The sequence below is a fragment of the Vipera berus genome (genome assembly GCF_964194415.1).
Source record: "Vipera berus genome assembly, chromosome: 1".
NCBI lineage: Eukaryota > Metazoa > Chordata > Lepidosauria > Squamata > Viperidae > Vipera > Vipera berus.
Window position 1 is genome coordinate 23,229,185 of NC_138202.1, and position 20,177 is coordinate 23,249,361.

A 20,177-nucleotide genomic window follows, 5' to 3' on the forward strand; every position below is an offset into this window, starting at 1 on the left:
GGCAACCTCGGCTCTTTTATGACTCATGGACTTCAACTCCCAGAATTTGAAGTCCATGAGTCATAAAAGAGCCGAGGTTGCCTACCCCTGGTATAGGGTTTCCTGCTTGAGCAGGGGGTTGGACTAGAAGACCTCCAAGGTCCCATCCAACTCTGTTATTCTGTTGTTCTGACCATTATTAATAACTTCAACTGGTATAAACAATGGCCAGAGTCTAACCCGCCCCCCTCCAATATCTGTAATTTGGGAAGGGATAGAACAATGATGAGGGTTAGTTAGGTACTATTTTTAAATACTTGTTTCAAGTGGCCCCATAAAAGACGTGAAAGGTTTATTTATATTAGTTCTAGTTTAAGAGATGGGTCTGTTCCATTAGCCAATAAGATCTCATGGTGAGGCCGAACTCTCACAACCTTCACTTTTATGCATGATTCCCAATCACAAAAGTGAGCAGAGGTGAGGGCACACATCTCTTTGAAAGATTTCATGCTTGTTAAAGAGAGGGGGGGTGGAGGCTTGGATCCAAAGGAGGGGAAGAGAACAATTTGCATTGGGGGAAAAAGTATGCAGATGAAACAAAGTTACAAATTTAACAGCAGAGCAATATCAACACACCTTAACAATATTTCATTTTAAGTGAAAGAACTTACCAGTACTTTTGGCGTTGGTGGAAGGCCATTGATTGCTGGCTTCTGTCAACAATAATAGCAAAAGGCCAACATTGAATTCAGTCCGAAATATTTCTAACACACCTTAGTAGGCGGAAAATATACTGTCGAGAATGAATCAGAATGTTCTGTCCTTATAATTTATGGGATTGCTTAATAGTTACAATTTGTATGTGTATTAGAATATTCTGCCAAGATAGGCACTCTTTGGATGCTTTTATGTTTGGTATATGTCAACAATGAAAGTGTTTTCTTGGCAGAATTCCCCCTTACAGAGAGATTCTCATGTCAGGCTAAATTGCTTTCATCCTCCGGAAAAGTATCATCTGTGCATGTTTTTGAAGTGTTTAATTTGTGTCTTAGGGAACTGCAGCTTGCTAGAGCATGCCAAATGGAATATTCTTCAAGTGTTTATTTAAAACATTTTCAATAAAGTAAATGTTTGTTAGTAAATGGATTTTTTTTAAAAAAAATAACCTGGAATGTTGGGTTGCAACAATTGGTGAAAGAGATATTTAAGAAGCTATTTAGGCAGAGGGTTCAAGTCCCCCTTAATTCAAAAGCCTCAGTGGGTGGCTTTGGGTCAGTCAGCCTCAGCCCTATTTACTTTACAGAAGTGGGGATAAAATGAAGGGGAGCCCTGCGTAAGCTGCCTTCAGTGATTGGAGGAAGGACAGGTTGGGGAAAGGTGAGAGATACATCTGACCAACAAGGCTAGCCTATTAAAGCCTGGAATGACTGAGATGAATAAACGATGGATATTTGTCATGGCTTTCTTTCTGGGCCTTCAGATTTGTGGCTAGCCATAAAAATCTTGGGAAAGATTTTTCCCAAGGCTCACTCATTAACTTCTCAATCCAGAACTTTCCAGATATGTTCGAATGACAATTCTCAGAAGTCCCAGCCAGCACAGCCAATAATCTTAACACAGACAGAGAACATCAGACTGGGGAAGATTTCTCAAATCTTGCACTATTCTGGAACAGGTGTGGTGCGTGCACAGAAGGGAGAGTGCCACAACAAACAGGAAATAATTTTTCCTTGTCTGCATTTCAGGCCCTTCTTCCCACTTCTGAGTGTGCCCCCCTTTTCAGAGACTTTTTATAAATAACTCAAGGTGGTGAGCTTATCAAGCATTCCTTCCTCCCCCTAGTTTGCTCACAACAATCATCTTATGTGGTGAGTTGGGCTGAGGGAGGATGATTGGCCCAAAGTTACTCAGCTGGCTTCCGTGCCTAAGAAAGGGCTAGAACTCACCGGTCTCCTGGTTTCTAGCCTGGTTCCTTAACCAAGCCAAACTGGCTCCTTTTTCTTGCCTGTCCTTATGTTAAGCACCGAAGAGCAGGAAATAACAGATTGAACCAGTGAGCGCTTTTTGGAAATATCAAATTAAGCGTCCCCACTGCAGAAGAAAAGATATAAATGCCCACCAGGAATTCCCGCTTCTCCTTTTTCCGTGGCAGCTGCGGCATATGGCCCGATCCCTCACTGTTTTCCTCAGGATGCTTTGTCACAGTGTCTCCATTGCCTAAACAGAAGAATTGAAAACAGAAGTAAGCTCTGCATGAAGAAAAAACTAAAAAAATTATGAGTCGGGCAGAAGACAAGGATTCCTTTTGTCTCAGGACTGCAGAGCTATGGGGAAGCCCTTGCTGGTCTCCACCCCATCTCCCAGGAAGATACCAATGGGGAGACTAAACCAACCCTAGTCATGAGCCACAGACGTAGCAGCTACTGCTGAGCAAAATTGGTTTTCATGCTTTACAGTCCACTGCTCTGCTGGGGCCAAGAGATACAAGGCAATGATACAAAGAAGGAAGGACCAGGTTTTTCCTTTTTCCTTGGACTTTCCTTCATTTTTATACATTATTCCTATTTTACGGCTTATGCTGTAGTTTTCGTGAGTCTCCTGCTTCTCACTGGCAAGCAACCGTGCTGCCAAACGGTATCATGAATGGAAAGGATTCCAGGGGCAACAGATAGGGGCTTGGAAGCTTCAGCCTACCAGAAAATAATGTTTGATATTTGTTCTGTACCAGCCTGCTACCGGTCCTGCAGAAAAGGCAGGGACAACCCCTTTACAACCGGCAAGAGGCTGGAATTACACCTGCCAAATTTATAGCTACAAAAACAAACAAGACACGAACCAAGAAACAGCTTTAAGAAACATGAACCATCCGAGCGGTTGCCTTCAGCAAACCAGCCCTCCCAGACATTCCCCTAATATAGAGTTCAGGGCGTGGCTTCTCTCTGCCTCCTTCCGAGAAGCCCCATTGCCTTCCTCTGTTTACTCCTAATTGACTGCCTCCTGCGTCGGGCGTCCTTGAACAGGGCCAGCTGTGGGTCATCTTCATCCACACTGTCAGGCTCACACAGCTGGGTCTCCGTGGTGACCAAGTGGGAGGGGCCTGGCTGAGGGCTATCATCAGCAAGATCTTCAACCCCCTCAGCAAGGTCTTCAACACCCCCCTCATCCTCTGAGTCGTCCGACCCAAGTGCCGAACCCACAGGCTGACCCTGAATCACAACAATATTCTTCTATTCTCAGGAAATGAATAAGAGATCTTAAGGGGTTTAATCTTTTTATGCTATATACTGAAATTTGGGATGGGTGACAGAAATTGTAGAAGACAAAGGTTCCACCCAGCTCCTCTCCTGAAGCCTACAAATTGACTGAAGAATACGTTGAATCAAGTGTTTTTATATTTAGTAATGTTGTGAACTGACCATCACATTTTAAGACCCCTGAATTAAAATTCAAGTTCTTCTATGTTCTGATGCACACTGTTTAGGGCACTCCAATTTAAAGGAGGCATACTATATGACTAAGTGAAAATATTCGTAACTGGGGAATAACGCATTGAGATATCCACCCAAAAGTACCATGGAGAACTCATAATACCATCTTTCTTCTCTTTTCATTCCGAATATTTACAAGGTAATTGTAGCCTGTATCTGAGCATACAGTGGTTGAATCTGCAAGCTTTCTGCAAAGATCTCCTTTCGTATTTGTTTCAATCTTACATATTTTGGGAGGTCATGATGAACATGAATGAACCATTGAGCTAAGAGAACTTTCCATACTGTTGAGCATGGCAGAACTAATCTTCATTCAAAAAACAATGCTAGTTACCCAAATCACTGTATCTGGCTGTGAGGAGACCAGGGCTGCTGACACTGCTGCTCATGCCAAATGCAGAGGGCTCTATCTGAGGTCCACAAACGGGGATGCTTTGTCTCCGGTGTCCTGGTGAAGCTTGATTTTGGAAATCGGGACAATACTTGATCGTCTGGGACTTCTCATTATCCATGAAAATTTCTTCTAATCGAGGCTAAAGAAGAAACATAAAACATGAACGTTACTTTTTCCCTGGTCACTTTCTATTCCTGAAGACGTCATCAGGCCTAACCTGTTCCCTCTTTTCCCAAGCCTGTGCTTCCCTTTATGCCTGATATTTCTTCAAAATGGCCTCTCCTGCATATGAACAGACCCTCTATATTATATCTCTAAGTTACTCTTCAACACTACAGCTTTTAGCATTTTAGCCAGAGAAAGAACAAGTAATATTAAACAGTATGAAAACTAGATGTCTAGGTAACAAAAACTAGAGAAACAATCCCTGGAAATGTGTGATCAATTGCAGTAAAGTGAACAATTGATGATACATCCGGCAGGACTCAGAAGAAGGGCCTTCTCCATGGTGGCTCCCTCCCTCTGCAACATTATCCCTCCAGAAATTAAACTGGCCCCACTCTTTTGGAAGGCCCTGGAGACATAGTTTTGGAATCCGCAGTGGGATGGAACCCATTAAATGGCTGGTATGAGTGTTGTCACCAAGGGGGATGAGAGTGGGGAATTATTATTTTATTATTTTTATTTCACTTACATTGTGTATTTATGTTCTGTAAGCTATCTAGAGTCGCTGCGAGCGAGAGGCGGCTATATAAATTTTCTAAAATACATATATACAGTCAAGGAGAAAAGCAACCTAAAACTAAGGAGAAACTTCCTGACAGTTAGAACAATTAACCAGTTTAACAACTTGCCTCCAGAAGCGGTGAATGCTCCAACACTGGAAGTTTTTAAGAAGAGACTGGCCAGCCATTTGTCTGAAATGGTATAGGGTTTCCTACCTGAGCAGGGGGTTGGACTAGATGACCTCCAAGGTCAACTTTATTATTATTATTACACATAAAAGGTAAAGGTTCCCCCGCACATGCGTGCTAGTCGTTTCCGGCTCTAGGGGCCGGTGCTCATCTCCGTTTCAAAGCCGAAGAGCCAGCGCTTGTCCGAGGACGTCTCCGTGGTCATGTGGCCGGCATGACTAGACGCCAAAGGCGCACGGAACGCTGTTACCTTCCCACTGTAGTGGTCCCTATTTTTCTACTTGCATTTTTACGTGCTTTCGAGCTGCTAGGTTGGCAGAAGCTGGGACGAGTAACAGGCGCTCACTCTGTTACGCGGCACTCGGGATTCAACCCACCAAACTGCCGACCTTCTGATCAACAAGCTCACCATCCTAACCCACTGAGCCACCGCGTCCCATATTATTACACATACATACATACATACATACATACATACATACATACGTACGTACATACATACATAAATAAAACCTTACTATAATTTAGAAATTACCATTCCTAAAAAGCTTCCTTAGTATGCAACTATTGATTCATGCTTAGGGATATGCAATTACCTTTGGAGGCAGAGGAGGGGGTCCAGCTCTTTTCAATGTTGATCTAAAAAGTCCAACAAAAGTGTTCATTCCCATTTAATAAGGTAGCAGCATTAAAATATTGCTCGCAATGTCAAAAAACTGATTAGTTGCCCAGAATGTTTAATTTTGCAATAGTAGCCTTTTATTTCAGATGGAACATATTCCTTTTCAAATGGAATTATTAAAGGAAGTAAACAAACAAAGAGTACTCATGATTAGCAAGATAAAAATACACAAATATTGCCCTTCTGAGATTTCATTTCCCTTTGTAAATGAGGATATATTATATATCTAAGAATATTTAAATTCTGCTCCACCTGCACAATGTCCAAAGACTAGAAAGGGTATCATAAATTTCTCTGGTGTTCTTCAAGCATACATCCTACTATCCATGTGCTGTTTTACTCTTAAAGATATAAATAACAGACTTTAAAAAGTCATCTATAAGTGCAATCTACAGCTACGACATCCCTAAGAAATGGCTTCAACTTAAGAAACTCCAAAGAAGGAATTCCAAGGACAATCCATCAAGTCAAATATAGGCTGGTCCCAAATAGATTTCTCATAGAACTAAAATGAGGGAAATGGGGAAAAAAAGATAATTTCACACAACTGTAATCGTTGTAGCAGCACCTGCCTAGGCTGAACTAAAACTAATTTGGTCAACTATTTCATTGATTGTTTTTTTTTAAAAAAACTCCACTATGCATACTAATAACTCTGGATTTGCCATTTCTTTCTCTCCCCCCCCCCCCACCTATTAGGAATTAAAAATTCAGAGCCATCTGAAAACTACGTAAGATTTGGGATGATTTGTTTGTGTTTGGACAGACAGAATAATGCAATGTTGCAAAATGATATAGATCATTCCGGGAGGAAAAAAAAACTATGGATGCTTTCTCAGACATGTCTATCGAGATCCTTAGTCATCCAGGTCATGGCTGTCCCAAGGGTGCTTTTTCAAGAGGCAACTGGACTTTGTTTTTTCTTGAACACATTTCATTTCTCATCCAAGAAGCGAAAAAGACTGAAGACCGAAGCAAAATGTCTTCAAAGAAAAACAAAGAAAATCCAGTTGCCTCTTAAAAAAAGCTCCTTTGGGTTTCTCAAGCATGATGGCAAAGCAAGCTGGGAAGTTGTGGTCTGAGTGAACAGCTAATTCCTTAACAATAATTGCACTGAGTCCGCAATACAAGTGGAACCCCTTTCCAGAGCCATCTGTCCTTCTGTGTACTTTTATGTTATAGGTCCATGGTGCAAGAAGAGCAAGATGGTTTTGCCTGTACCCAATATGATTTCCATGATGTAGCTTTCTTGGTTGTGGGGCAACGATCAAAGTATCAAGACAAAGAGATCAGTAAGAAAACACTTACTCCTCAGCATCTTCGTGGCCCTCACCAAATTTGGTAAGATGTCCCCTAAAAGAAATGTTTATAAAATTAAAAAGGAAGAAAAACATTGTAAATCAAATAGCTAAAAGGCATGTATTTCTGTGACAGCTGAGAAGGTCAAGTTGCCAAATTGGCAGAAATTTGCTCTATTGCAAAAAATAATCCATAGAGGGAAATTGGAAGGAATCTAGATTCTCTGTGTCATCAGGATCCACATAGCAATTATATCTGAAAAGAGATTTTACTCAGAATTTACCTTCAAAGCTGCAAAGAAAACACCGGTTGAGAATCTATGACAATCTTCCCTGGGACTGACTCTCACTATGTGCGGTAGAAACTGCAGGAATTGCATTTGTAATGTTATTCAGCTGGGGCAAGCTAATTTTCAAAACACTGAATTCTCTTATATTAAACTTCCCCCACCAATCTTCCCAAGGAGTCTTACAAATTCCTGATTTCCTTGGCCATCATAAGCTTGTCTGAATTAATCGCTGAGTCTACACATCCAGCAAGAAACATTATTGATCAAAGTTTTGCTCAGAATATCTGCGGACAGAAGAATTTAGGGGGGGGGGAAATGTTAATAAGAGTTTGCTCTGGTTCTGACAATCCTCCCTCAGAGATGGTTTAATTAATTCAGAACTGAAGCAACATGTTTACTGGAAATTTTATTCACTGAAACCCAGATTTAAAGTAACCTCTATTCTTATCAAGATTCTAAGCTTGTGAAATGGCCCCTTTGACATAGAGCCGAAGCCTAATAAAGTCATAAATCAAAGTTGTGTGTTTTGTAGTGAAGTCCAAGAGTGCAAAAAGCTGCTCTTGAAGCCAAAGCTAAAAAGGCTCATTTTTTATTGCGTGGTGGTGACAATGTCCAGGATTTCAGGCTTCCAAAACCCCAAGCATTTCCTGTTTGTGCTGCTGGGCAGAACATGATCTCCAAGGAAGTAGAAGTTATATTTGCCTGACTGGACGTTAGGGGCACTCTTATTCCACTTTATCACTGCAGCAGATGAATGAGATAACACCTGGCCTTTCGGCTTCCTTGAAGAATTCATTCCATCCAAAGCAGGAATGAATGCTAGACATAAGCCCAAAAGCTTCTGTTTCCCGCAAGGGCGTTCTTTATCAGTTGCCTGATCCTGGAAGTCACTGCAGGACATACCAGCCCAAAGCAACTGAAAAGGCAAAAATACTCCAATGCAATCAGAGAAAGCCATCAGGCGCCACAAAAATATCATGAATATTTACAAACCAAAAGGGAAATTCAAAACCACTAGGATTAAAAAGCCCTTTTCCTTTAGTGAAAAAAACCCCTACACTATAAAGGAATGCATTTGTAGACATGTATTCCTTCTTACCCCAGCTTTCCCTGTATTTTCTTTGGTATAAGGCCTGTGTCAAAAGTAGTATATTCCAAAGGCATTCCTCTTCACTCTTCATGATAAAATCAACTGTGATTTTATAATTAGTAAAGATTTATGAAAAAAACAGTAAAACTGTAATGTAATGGACTGGCCAAAAGAGGAATGTACTTAAGGAAAGAATGACCACATAACTAGAAGTTATGCTGCAAGGTCAAAATCAAGGCTTTTAAAGGCAAAATTATTTTACTATGATGAGCTGCTTCTGCCATAAAACTAGTAGTTTTCTATATGAATGGTGACATAAGAAACCTGTGGCCCTCAAAGCCCTCCCTTCAACTGTCAGATCTCAGATGACCCGACTAGGACCTATTCTGAAGAACAATTTTCCTAAACTAGACTGTCTAGCTCAGGGGTAGGCAACCTCGGCTCTTTTATGATTCATGGACTTCAACTCCCAGAATTCCTGAGTCAGCTATGCTGACTCAGGAATTCTGGGAGTTGAAGTCCATGAGTCATAAAAGAGCCGAGGTTGCCTACTCCTGGTCTAGCTGCAGAAAAATACAGAAGTGCAATAACAATGATATCAGCCTCCCCCAATTTGGTGTGATCTAGAAGTATTGGACTTATTCCCATAAACCCCATTAAAGTGGCTAGGCTACCCAGGAAATGGCAGGCAGCCCCTAAGCATCTGGATGAGAGAGACTATCTAATGAATTGCTCAGAACGTTATGAAGAATTCAAAATTATTTCTCATCCACTCAGGGCTAAATGTAAAGAGAATTGCTATCTCATAAAAAAAAGCTGCCCTAATATATCTTCGCTATGAACAGCTGTATAAAACAGGCCTGAGGTTGAGAATGCAACCCAGACTGAAAAACAATTTGTACACTCTCCCAAGAGATCCCGTCCCATGTATTAAGTGAGGTTTCTACAATCATATGTTACGGTGCCCTTATCTCTCATTCCATGCTATAACGCAACGAGAATATCTTTCAAAAATATTCATACTTTTGAAGTTCTTATCTTTTAGAACCCCAGATTGGGCGAACTGCAGCAACAGCCATAGTAAATAAAGTGCTTCCTGGCCAATTTTCATAACCTCAAGCAGAGAAATACAAGCGGAGGCAACAGATTGGCCATAGTGAAAGCAAGGATATGTGCATCCTGTTGCTTAAAACGACTAGATCACAGATGGGCAACATTTGTAGGATGAAGGACAACAAGTGAGCCTCTCACCCTTGTGAAGGACACAGAACAGATTTTAATTCTCTCTCTCTCTCCCTCCCCCCCCCTCACCAACTGGCAAACTATTCCCACTTTTATCCTTGAAAACTACCTGTTACTCTGAAAAACAGGTCAAAATCATGCCTTTGAATTTTGACACAGCAATCTCGGAGGGCTATATGCAGTCTCTAGTTCCTTATTCCTAAGACATTGAAAACCTGCGGCAAACAGAATCATTTCTCATATTAATCTAATAGGGGGTTAATAGCAAAGGAGTGACATACCCTTTAAACAGCTGCCCTCTTTATTACACCGAGCTTGAGAGTCCTCTCTAACTCATACTAAGCAACATATCTGCTCCCCCCTCCCCCCACTTTCCTCTCAATAGCATGATTAGCATGAAATCCCCATTATTTTTCAGGACAAAGCCATGCAAAACCTACTTGGCAAAACCTCCACCATCAGTGAAAGGGCTCCAGTGTGAAGCAAAGGGTGCTCCGGCTGGTATTCTCTGCCAATGCATAAAACCACAGATGAGTAACTTCTCAAGAGGACTCAATCCTCCAAAACAAAGATTAGCACTGCTGCAATTGAAATGGAAGCTTTATAGACACAGTAACAGCTGAGGCAAAGCAATTTCCAAATTAAACACAGGACTGGCTTAGTTCTGGTCTGGAAAATTCAAGCAAGACAAGGGGTAGCACATATAGCAGGTATCAGGAGGAGAAGCCAGGCTTCAATCTCACATAGCCCAAAGCAGCGGCCATAAAGTTTTGAAATACAGTAATCCTCACTCAACGTTCATTTTTTCAGCGGCCATTTGAAGTTACGATGGCATTGAACGAAGGGACTTATGACCAGTCCCTGAAGTTCCAGCTACTGTAGCACTCCAGTCGTCCCAACAACAAAATTCAGTCCCATTGGGGTAAGACCTGCATTTATGACCACTTTCTGGCCAGTCCTGTATTCATTGCCATCAGCTGCCTCTACTGCCTGACCTTGCCATACCTGCTGCACGGCACACCACTATTGCAATGGCCGCAGCCTTCTTTTGTAACAACTCATTTTGTGCTGGTGTAGTCAGGGCTTCTCCTGCACCCTGCCCAGGGCTTTCTTTTGTGAAAGAAGCAGGGTGCAGGAAAGAAGGTCCCAGCTGTGCCAGGGCAAAAGAAGAACCATTTTAGCTTCTTTGTGAAAGAAAGCTCTGGACAGGGTGTGAATAGATGCCCTGGGTGGGGTGCGAGAGAAGTCCTGACTGCACCGGTGCAAAAAGAAAGGGAGAGATAGAGGTGTGGGAAGTTCAAAGGCAGGCAGAGGACACAATCCCTTACCTTACCGAATCTCAAGAGCTTGGAGGGATAAACCAGGAATGGCTTGGACTGGGGAGTCTTTGCCTAATGACCAGTGGGACTCAGTTAAAAACAGCAATGGGAATTGATGGGATGGCTGTTGCTAAACAATGAGATACAGGGGAGGGGGAAAGAAACTGATAACCTCATTAATGCTTTCAAATTCTGGGTGCCTTAGCAGAATAACAATGAGATACACAATTGGAGTTCAGCCACAGTTATGGAATATATTTTAGATCAGTTTTTTTAACCTCAGCAACTTTAAAATATTTGGTTTAACTCATAAAATTTCCGAGCCAGGATTATTGTGACACCAACATAAAAAGCAATATTAATTGTGTATCTTTAATCTAATCAATCCTACTAACTCTTCTTTCTTTCCTTATTAAATGTAATATGATACACTACTTATTAGAATCAAGAATATATGGATTTACTGCAAATTAAAATTAGAGAGAGAGCAGAGGGAGGAAAAATTAATCAATTCCTACCATTTCATCCCGGGCTTCTGTCTCTTTCCTTAAAGGTGGTTCAAACTGCAACTTGTCAACTACAAAACATGGATATTTGCAATTTTAAACATGACATTCTCCTGCAGTAGATTTTAAAAGTTCAAACACTTACGTGCCCACATAGACACACAAGCACACAGTTATAAAAGAACCCAACCTATCAAAAGCTCAAGTATATCAGCATTGTTAACTGAAACTCTCTTTTGTAAAATAACAATTAAAATGCAAGGTACATGATTATCGTCTTCTTATATGATAATACTAAGGAAATTAGAATATACTGTTCTGCATTAAAATATAAATAATTTTATATTAACTGATTTGTTGGCTTCCCCCAGGATATTTTTTCCTTCTTTTTTTTTAATATGGAACAATATGCTGCACAATAGTAAACCGTTTGGAGGATTGTGAGTTCCAGCCTTCCCTTAGGCGTGAAGCTAAACAGATAATTTGAGTCTGGTCAGGCTCTTTCAGCCCTAGAAAGAAGCAGGCAAACCACTTCTGGAAATATTGCCAAGCAAATGGCATGGAATTATCCAGGCAGCTTAAAAGCGCATCTCTGTGCATACACCCACAAAGAATATTTACAAATGTTTAAATGATATGGATTTTAATAACAGAGGTTTTTTTTTTGCAAATGTCAAAATACCAATTTTCTGGGCTAATATTATGCTAAATATTTGGCCAAAACACAGAGCAACAAAGCCTTTTCAGTAGGCCTGCTTCCTCTTTCTGTTACAACAAATCAATCATAAATGAATTTACCGTGAACAAAAGTTACTTGGCCTATTTTTCCAAGATTTTGCTGAATGGAAAGCCAGAATGATTGAGGACGTTCGACACTAACTTTTTTGGGGTGGGGTGGGGTGGTGGGGGAGAATATTCCCCCCACTTTTTTTCTTGGAGTTCCTAGACAACAGCCCAAAGAGATACCCTCAATTCAGTTTATAAGTTCAGAATATTTTATTCCATTCCTCAGAACACCCTTCTCCAGGGATACTGAAAATTGTAGACCATCCAATCTAGAAGACATCAGAGTGGGAAAGACTACTTCAAAGATAGACATTTCTATTTGATTTACTATACGACAGGGTGAAGAATAGTTTACTTTTAAAACATATTGGAAACTCACAATTGATTTCAGATGCTGTCCTTTCGGCTCTAACATTTCTGTTCGTAGAGCGAATCGTGTGGCGAATAATAGGGTGTGGCTGCAGGATTAAAAAAAGCAGACATTCAGAGCACCTCCTGAACTTAAAAAGAATTTACCTCAGAATTGCAAAACTGACATGTTTTTGCAGCTGGGATTTTTTTTATACCTGTGGTTTGTACAAAGTTTCCAAGAGTTCATTCAAGTTCCTGGCTTTATGGTGCTTTACATAATAATTTTTTTTTTTTTAAAACAAACAAACAAAAAACCCTAAATAAATATTTTTAAAATAAAGACCTTTTAAAAAATTGCAGTTTAAGATATTACACTGTCTATAAAAGTCTGATACTAATTTATATCATGGATATAAAGTAACATTTGCATTTTTAAAGAAACTACACAAGTTGTCAGATTGCTCAGGGATTTAAAACAGGACAAAAATGAGATATTTTTTTTAAAAAGATGCCAAATAAGACCATAGAATTGGATAATTTCATATCAGAGATTTTTAATAACTTCCTAATCTGACATTAATAATATTACATGGTAGAATATTCAAGAGTCTGTAATTTATGCACTCTTCTAAGCAACTGCAGGTATCTTTCAAGTTGCTATCATTCGTTCAGTGACCATTTGAAATTAAAACAGGGCTGAAGGGACTCCGACCTGTGCCTGAAGTAATAGCTGTTACAGCAACCCTGTGGGTGCATGATGAAAATTGGGGGGGGGTGTGTCTGCCCGTACTTATGACCAGAGGGTGCTGCAACTCATGATGTTTCATGTAATGGCCACTTCATTCGACCACCAAGATTCCAGTTCCAATTGTGGTCGTAAGTTGAAGACTGCTTATAAACAGTAGCTTTCTGTGCCAGTTCAAGTCTTCAAATCATCTTCAGGGACAGACCCACCAAGAGCACTAATTCTAAATAGCCAAGAGAGCGTTCCTTGCCTGGGGGTCCCTATCAATCCCTGAGAATGAAACAGCCTAGCTGACACACCGCTTTACTATTTCATCCAAAATTAAGACAAGGAAATGGCTAGGAAGAAGAACTCACTTCAAAATCATCATCATCTGCCTCAGCATAATGGGGGTGGTTATCAGGATTGTTCACTTTGTCCAAGAGCTCAACAGCCAGAGAACGAGAAAGTCCAGGCTGCCCAACAAAGCTATGCTAAAAAAAATGTATAAGAGAATAGATCTAAAATATTTGTAATGCAAGTTAAAGCATGGATTGTTTTTAAAGCCTTTTTTCTTAAAAAGAATTAGCGGCAACTAAGACTCTTGGAGAGAACATTCCATGCTCAATGCAACCAACAAACCATTCAGTCTAGGCCAGAAACCCACTAGCAATCATTTGTATCAATGTTTTTCTTTTAAGCATATATGTAAGAAGTAACTTGCTACACACATTCTATAATTGTCCCAAAGTTGCTTTTTTTCAAAAGGCAACTGTATTTTGCTTTTCCCTGAAGACATTTCGCTTCTCATCCAAGGAAGCTTCTTCAGTTCTGACTGAATGGTGGAAGATGGAAGGATTTATAGTCTTTGCAGCCATCTGGCTGTTAGCACTCTTTCTGAAAGTCGTTGAGGCCACTTGGAGAGTTATCTATGCCCTCAGGAACCTTCTTGAAACTGCTGAAAGAACTTAAACAGGAGATTGGTGGTGTCATATCCCTCCCCCTCTGTTGAGAGAGGGATGTTCAACCTTAATGTAGATGGCCTCTTTGACCCCTTTCTTTCTTTTTTTTTTTTATTGAAAAGTTTTAAAAATACAGTTTTCCTTTGAAAAACCCCCTTCCCCCTCCCTCCTCCCCTCCCTACCTCCCCCCTTCCCCCCCCTCCCCCCCTCCCTCCTCCCCCCCCACCTCCCCCCAACCCCCCTCCCCCCCCCGGACTTCCCAGAGCTAAATACAAGGTATATATATATAAAAAAGCAATCATAAGCAACCATATACTAACAACTATAAATTCTAAAATCCATCACTCTCTAACTTATATAGGATCAAACAAAACTTAGCATTATTAAATATATATAGAAGACAAAATAAAAAAAGAAAAAAGAAAACGAAAGAAGACTTATTCAAATGCTAGATAAAACTTCTTGACCCTATACTTATTCTGGATAAACTCAATCCATTTTCTCCATTCCATAATATAATGTTCTTGCGAGTAATCTTTCAAATAGGCCGAAATCTTCGCCATCTCTGCCAAGTCGGAAACCTTTAAAATCCACTCTTGTATAGTCGGCAGTTCCTCTTTCTTCCAATATTGACCTATCAAAAGTCTTGCTGCCGTAACTAAATTCAACATCAACTTAGAGTCCACAACTGTAGCGTCAACAATTATTCCCAACAAAAAAAATTGCGGACAAAACTTTATCCTCCGTTTAAAAATCTTCTGCATATTCCACCAGACTTTTATCCAAAAAGCCTTGACCTTTTTACATGTCCACCATATGTGAAAATATGTTGCCTCTTCATCACCACACCTCCAACATTTAGGCTGATAATTCGGATACATACTTGCAAGCTTTTTAGGATCTAGATGCCATCTATAAAACATTTTGTAAAAGTTCTCTCTTAAACTTTGAGCTTGAGTGAATTTTACATTCCTCACCCAGATCTTTTCCCACATGTCCATTGTAATAACTTCCTGAATGTTTTGGGCCCATTTTATCATACAATCCTTAACAAGCTCTGTTTCTGAATCGATCTCTATCAATGCAAGATATATCCGTTTAATATGTGCTGGTCCTTGATTTCTAATTTGCTTTATCAAATTTTCATCAGTCGTTGCAAATCCATTTTTTTGGTCTTCTTTCCACCTGGCCTGTAACTGAATATATTGAAACCAAGTCTGAACAACCTTCTCTTCTCGCAAGAAACTATATGATTTCAAGCACCAAATATTCCTTTCCAAACTTAAAATTTCCTTGTAAGTAGTCTCATCATGTTTGAAACCAGCATGTATATTTTCTATTGCGTGTTTTGGGATTGCCCACAATGGTATCTTGCTGCTTAACTTATGTCTATACTTCTTCCAAACTCTCAGCAATGCCTGTCTTAAAATATGCATCCTAAACACAGTATCTACCTTCTTATCATACAACAAATATGCATGCCAGCCAAACAACAGATCATGGCCCTCAAGATTTAATAACCTCGATTGTGTCAAATTAATCCAATCACTTATTCCTACTAGTGCAGCAGCTTCATAATATAATTTAAAATTAGGCATTTTAAGGCCACCTCTCTCACGAGTATCCTGCATAATCTTAAGTTTAACTCGTGGCTTTTTCCCTGCCCACACAAGTTTATTGATACCACGCTGCCATTCCTCCAAGTTAGAGTCTTTCTTAAGAATCGGTATCATTTGAAATAAGAATAAAAATTTGGGCAGGACATTCATTTTCACTGCTGCAATCCGTCCCAACAAAGACAATTGCAATTTTTCCCAACTCTCCAGTTCTTTTTGAATTTTCCCCCATAACTTTTCATAATTATTTTTATATAGCTTTGTATTAGAGGGCGACAAAATCACCCCCAAATATTTAACCCTTTTAACAATCTCAAATCCAGTTAATCCTTCTAGGAGAGCCTTCTGCGAAACTGTCATATTTCTAGCCAAAATTTTAGTTTTCTGTATATTTACTTTAAATCCAGAAACCTTCCCATATTGTGTTATTATCTCCATCAGGTCCACAACAGAGTTCTCTGGCTGGGTCACTGTAACAACCAGATCATCTGCAAATGCTCTCAATCTGTAATCCTGATCTCCAACTTGTATCCCCTTAATTTTTTCCGAATTCCGAATCTTAACCAATAATATCTCTAATGTTAATATAAATAACAAGGGCGATAGCGGACACCCTTGCCTTGTGCCCTTCTCAATATTACATACTGTTGTCAAACTATTGTTAACTATAATTCGGGCAGTTTGTTTTTGGTATAATGCCCTAATCGGTTGTAAAAATTTTTCCCCAAAATCCATTTTGTCTAAAACTTTCAACAAAAATTGCCAGTTCAATTGATCAAAAGCCTTTTCAGCATCTAAAAAGATTAGCACAGCAGAGATCTGGTTGTGCCTTTCCAAAAACTCTAACACATCAACTATATGTCTCACATTAGTTTTCATTTGTCTTCCACTAATAAACCCCGTTTGGTCCCCATGAATCACCTGTTGCAGAACCCTCATCAGTCTATTAGCCAAAACCTTAGCAAATATCTTATAATCTGTATTTAAAAGCGATATCGGTCTGTAATTTTTAACTAAAGTAGCATCCTGGTCTTCCTTCGGAATCAAAAAGATAAAAGCTGTTCTCCAAGACGGGGGCACCTTTCCCCCCCTCTGGATTGTCTGGAACAGTTCCTTTAACGGTTTTATCATCTCTAATTGTAAGTTTTTATAATAGGCCGCAGTCAAGCCATCAGTGCCTGGTGCTTTGTCCACCTTCAGTTCCTTAATAGCTGTAAAAATTTCTTCTTCTGTAATCAGTTGGTTAATCCCCTCTTTTTGTACTTGCGTAAGAACCGGGATGCTAGCCTTCTCCAAATACGTATCAATATCTTTTGCATTAATGTCCTCTTTAGTATATAATTTCGAATAAAAATCCACAAAGGCATCCTTAATAAGATTCTGTTGATACACAACCCTTCCTTTATGCTCAATCTTATCTATATTAGATGCCCTTTGTTTTTTCCTCAGTCTATAAGCCAACCATCTGCCTGGCTTATTAGCATTGCAAAAAGTATTATGCCTAGCAAACCGCAGATTGGTCGCCACTTGATCAGCCATTAATTTATCAAATTGTCCTCGTAACAGTCTAATAGCCTCCTTGATCTTCACCTCCTCTGGGTTCAAAATCAAAGCCTTTTCTTTTTCCTTTATTTCATTCTCCAGTTCTTTCCTTCTAGTTTCCACTGCACGTCTATGTCTATTATTCATATATATCAACACCCCTCTCATATAGGCCTTGCTAGCATCCCAAACCATATCCATAGAGGTACCCTTATTCATATTCATCTCAAAAAAATCCTTCATCCGCTGTTTGCATTCTTCCACATTTCTCTGATTTCTAAACAAATTCTCATTTACGCGCCATGAGCGTCTATCTCCTCTTTCCTTATCAATCTCCAACCACACTGGACTGTGATCAGAGATAATTCTTGCGCAGATTTTCACCTTTTTAGTTCTCAAAAGAAGATCATTAGTCAACAAAATAAAATCAATCCTCGAAAAAGATTGGTGTCTATCAGAATAAAATGTATAATCCTTCTCCCACAAATGTCTCTCACGCCAAATATCTCGCAATTCCAGGTCATCCTTCATTTCAAAAAAAGATTTAGGCAGTCTAGCGTGACTTGGAATGCGTTTAAAGGCTCCAGCCTTATCCAACTGTACATCCATAACTCCATTCCAGTCCCCCATAAAAATAAAGGATTTATAATCCAACTGGGTAAGCTTTGTATGAAGTAAACTAAAAAAGTCAGCTTGTTGTTGATTTGGAGCATATAATCCAACTAAAAGCGTCTTTTTACCTTCAAACAACAGCTCGATCATAACATATCTTCCATGCTTATCTGCTTCAATTAGGTCCGCTGTTAAGGCACTTTTAACATAAACAACCACTCCATTTTTCTTATTCTCTGCAGAAGCAACAAATTGCGTACCCAGCCTCGAGTTCAATAAATACTTTTGATCCAAAACTCTAATATGCGTTTCTTGCAGGCATATAACATCTATCTTAAATTGTTTTAAATATTGAAAAACTTTCTTCCTCTTCTGCGGTGAGTTTAGTCCATTAACATTCCAGGTTAAAAATTTAGTTGCCATGTATATCCCCGAAAAGCTCTTGGACCACAGCTTTGATAGGACTGGTTACTTTAGGCCGTGCTCCTCCCACAGCTTGGCTATGAATGCGATATGAAGAATCTGAAGACTTTTGCTGATCTTGTTCTTTTATTTTCTTTGCTCGTTTTAAAGCAGCACGCGTCACTCTTTGCTCTCTAGGATCATCCAAAGAGATTGTAGCTTGATCTCCTCCAGCACCATTTTCCTCTGTTTCCTCCTCTTGTTGTTCTTCTTCTCCAGATCCCTTTCCAGCTTCCAGGAGCGTTAATGGGGTTGCTTTTAAGACATTATTGTAGAAATCACGTGCTTGTTTCACAGTAATCAGCCTATACCTTTTACCTTCATACATCACCATCAGCCCCTCTGGAATCTCCCATCTGAACCTTATATCTCTTTGCTTGAGCTCTTGCACAAGAAATGTATAGTCCTTTCTTCCCCTTAAAATCCTTGGAGGAATTTCTTTTAAAACCAAGACTTCTTGTTCAGCAATCACAACCTTAGCATCATAGGCAGCTTGTATAACTTGATCTCTAATTTCTCTTTTTGCAAAATAAACCACCACATCTCTAGGCAACTTTCTCTGTCTGGCAATCCATGAATTCACCCGAAACACTTTATCCATAGCTGCTCTTATTTCAGATGCTGGCTGGTTCAATACCCCTTCGAGAGCCTCAGAGATCAGCTGCTTTAAATCTTCTTTAACATTCTCTTTTAAGCCTCTAATTCTGACAGCAAACTGCATCTGGTAATATTGGGCATGGCTTAACTCCCTTTCCAACTTGCCTCTTTCAATTTCATTCTCCCGTGCTTTTACTTCTAGTATAGCATTCCTTTGAGCCAAATCATCCACTTTTTCATCTAAATCTTCCACACATTCCGCCACTTTATGCACTGAAGTCAAAATGTCTACCTTCATCACGCTGTACTTCTGTTCCATCCTCTCTTCCATTCTTTCCTCAAATTTCTCCAATTTCTCCTCCATCTGTGCAAATTTATCAGCAATTGATTGATTAATTGATTCCAAAAGTACCTGGGCATGTTTATCCAAGGCATCTCGCAAATCCTTCGATGTCAGCACTTCAGGAGGGTACAATGCCTGTAGTGATGATTGTTGCACCGGCGAGGATCCTCCACTCCGAAGAGTTTTAGAGGGAGGTTTAGCCGCCATCTTTTAATCCTCAATTATGACGCACTTTCAATTAAAGTTTAAAAAGTCCAACAAGTTAGAGAGTACAGTAAAATAGTCCTCTTCACCTTTTCCTCTTGTACCGCTCTGCCTGCTCCTTTAAATCATAGTCCTTTCTTCAGGCAGGGATGGTTCGCAGACGCCTGGCTCTGCTCCTTAGCAGAGACGACGGCCAGCTGGGAGCAACCCAGGCTTCGGGGGAGTTCGATCCTTCAGCCGCCCAAGCTCGAAGCTCAGGCGGCCTCGGAGAACTCTACCCCTACCTGGGGCCTCACCCCCTCCTCTTCTCCCGAGGAGGGGGCTTCAATTTCGCCCGAACAGCTGATCGGCGCTGTTTCGGGCGAAAAAACAAACAGCTGAGCCGCGGGCAGCCAGGGGAGGCTGTCTTCAGCGCCCCTTTCAAATCACTGGTCTTTTCTATCCAGAATGTGGTGGACTTTGCTGCCTTCAAAAAAGTGACCTTCCCATAATTCTAATTTACATAATGTCCTCATTAATCTGAGAAGTTTGCTTCTTTCTGTGATTTCCAGGCAAATTTTCTTTGTTACAACAAAAATCTAATTTCATCAATACTGCATGTAAAAAGCACAATTTAGGTAGCAGGTTCGACATATAACACAGTCTTAACTCAAAAGTATTTATTATGGAAACAAGAGACTTCTGCATGCCTGACATTTCTTTAATAGTTACATTTTATAGCCTTTTCAAAAACAGAGGGCCTCTTGATCTTTTGAAAGCTTGAATGTTTACTCCAT

General features: G+C 40.1%; 1 protein-coding gene across 1 annotated transcript in view; it reads right to left on the reverse strand.

Moving 5' to 3' along the window:
* Nucleotides 1-20,177, reverse strand: part of MAP4K5 (mitogen-activated protein kinase kinase kinase kinase 5) — a 107,732-nt gene that overhangs the window by 20,504 nt on the left and 67,051 nt on the right. Inside the window, exons 13-21 of the mRNA XM_081336673.1 lie at nt 13,441-13,557; nt 12,368-12,446; nt 11,215-11,273; nt 9,818-9,885; nt 6,766-6,810; nt 5,372-5,414; nt 3,802-4,000; nt 2,099-2,196; nt 651-692 (exon numbers count right to left, since the gene is read on the reverse strand). Of these exons, the coding sequence (XP_081192799.1) occupies nt 651-692; nt 2,099-2,196; nt 3,802-4,000; nt 5,372-5,414; nt 6,766-6,810; nt 9,818-9,885; nt 11,215-11,273; nt 12,368-12,446; nt 13,441-13,557 (750 nt within the window). The remainder of the gene's footprint in view (nt 1-650; nt 693-2,098; nt 2,197-3,801; nt 4,001-5,371; nt 5,415-6,765; nt 6,811-9,817; nt 9,886-11,214; nt 11,274-12,367; nt 12,447-13,440; nt 13,558-20,177) is intronic.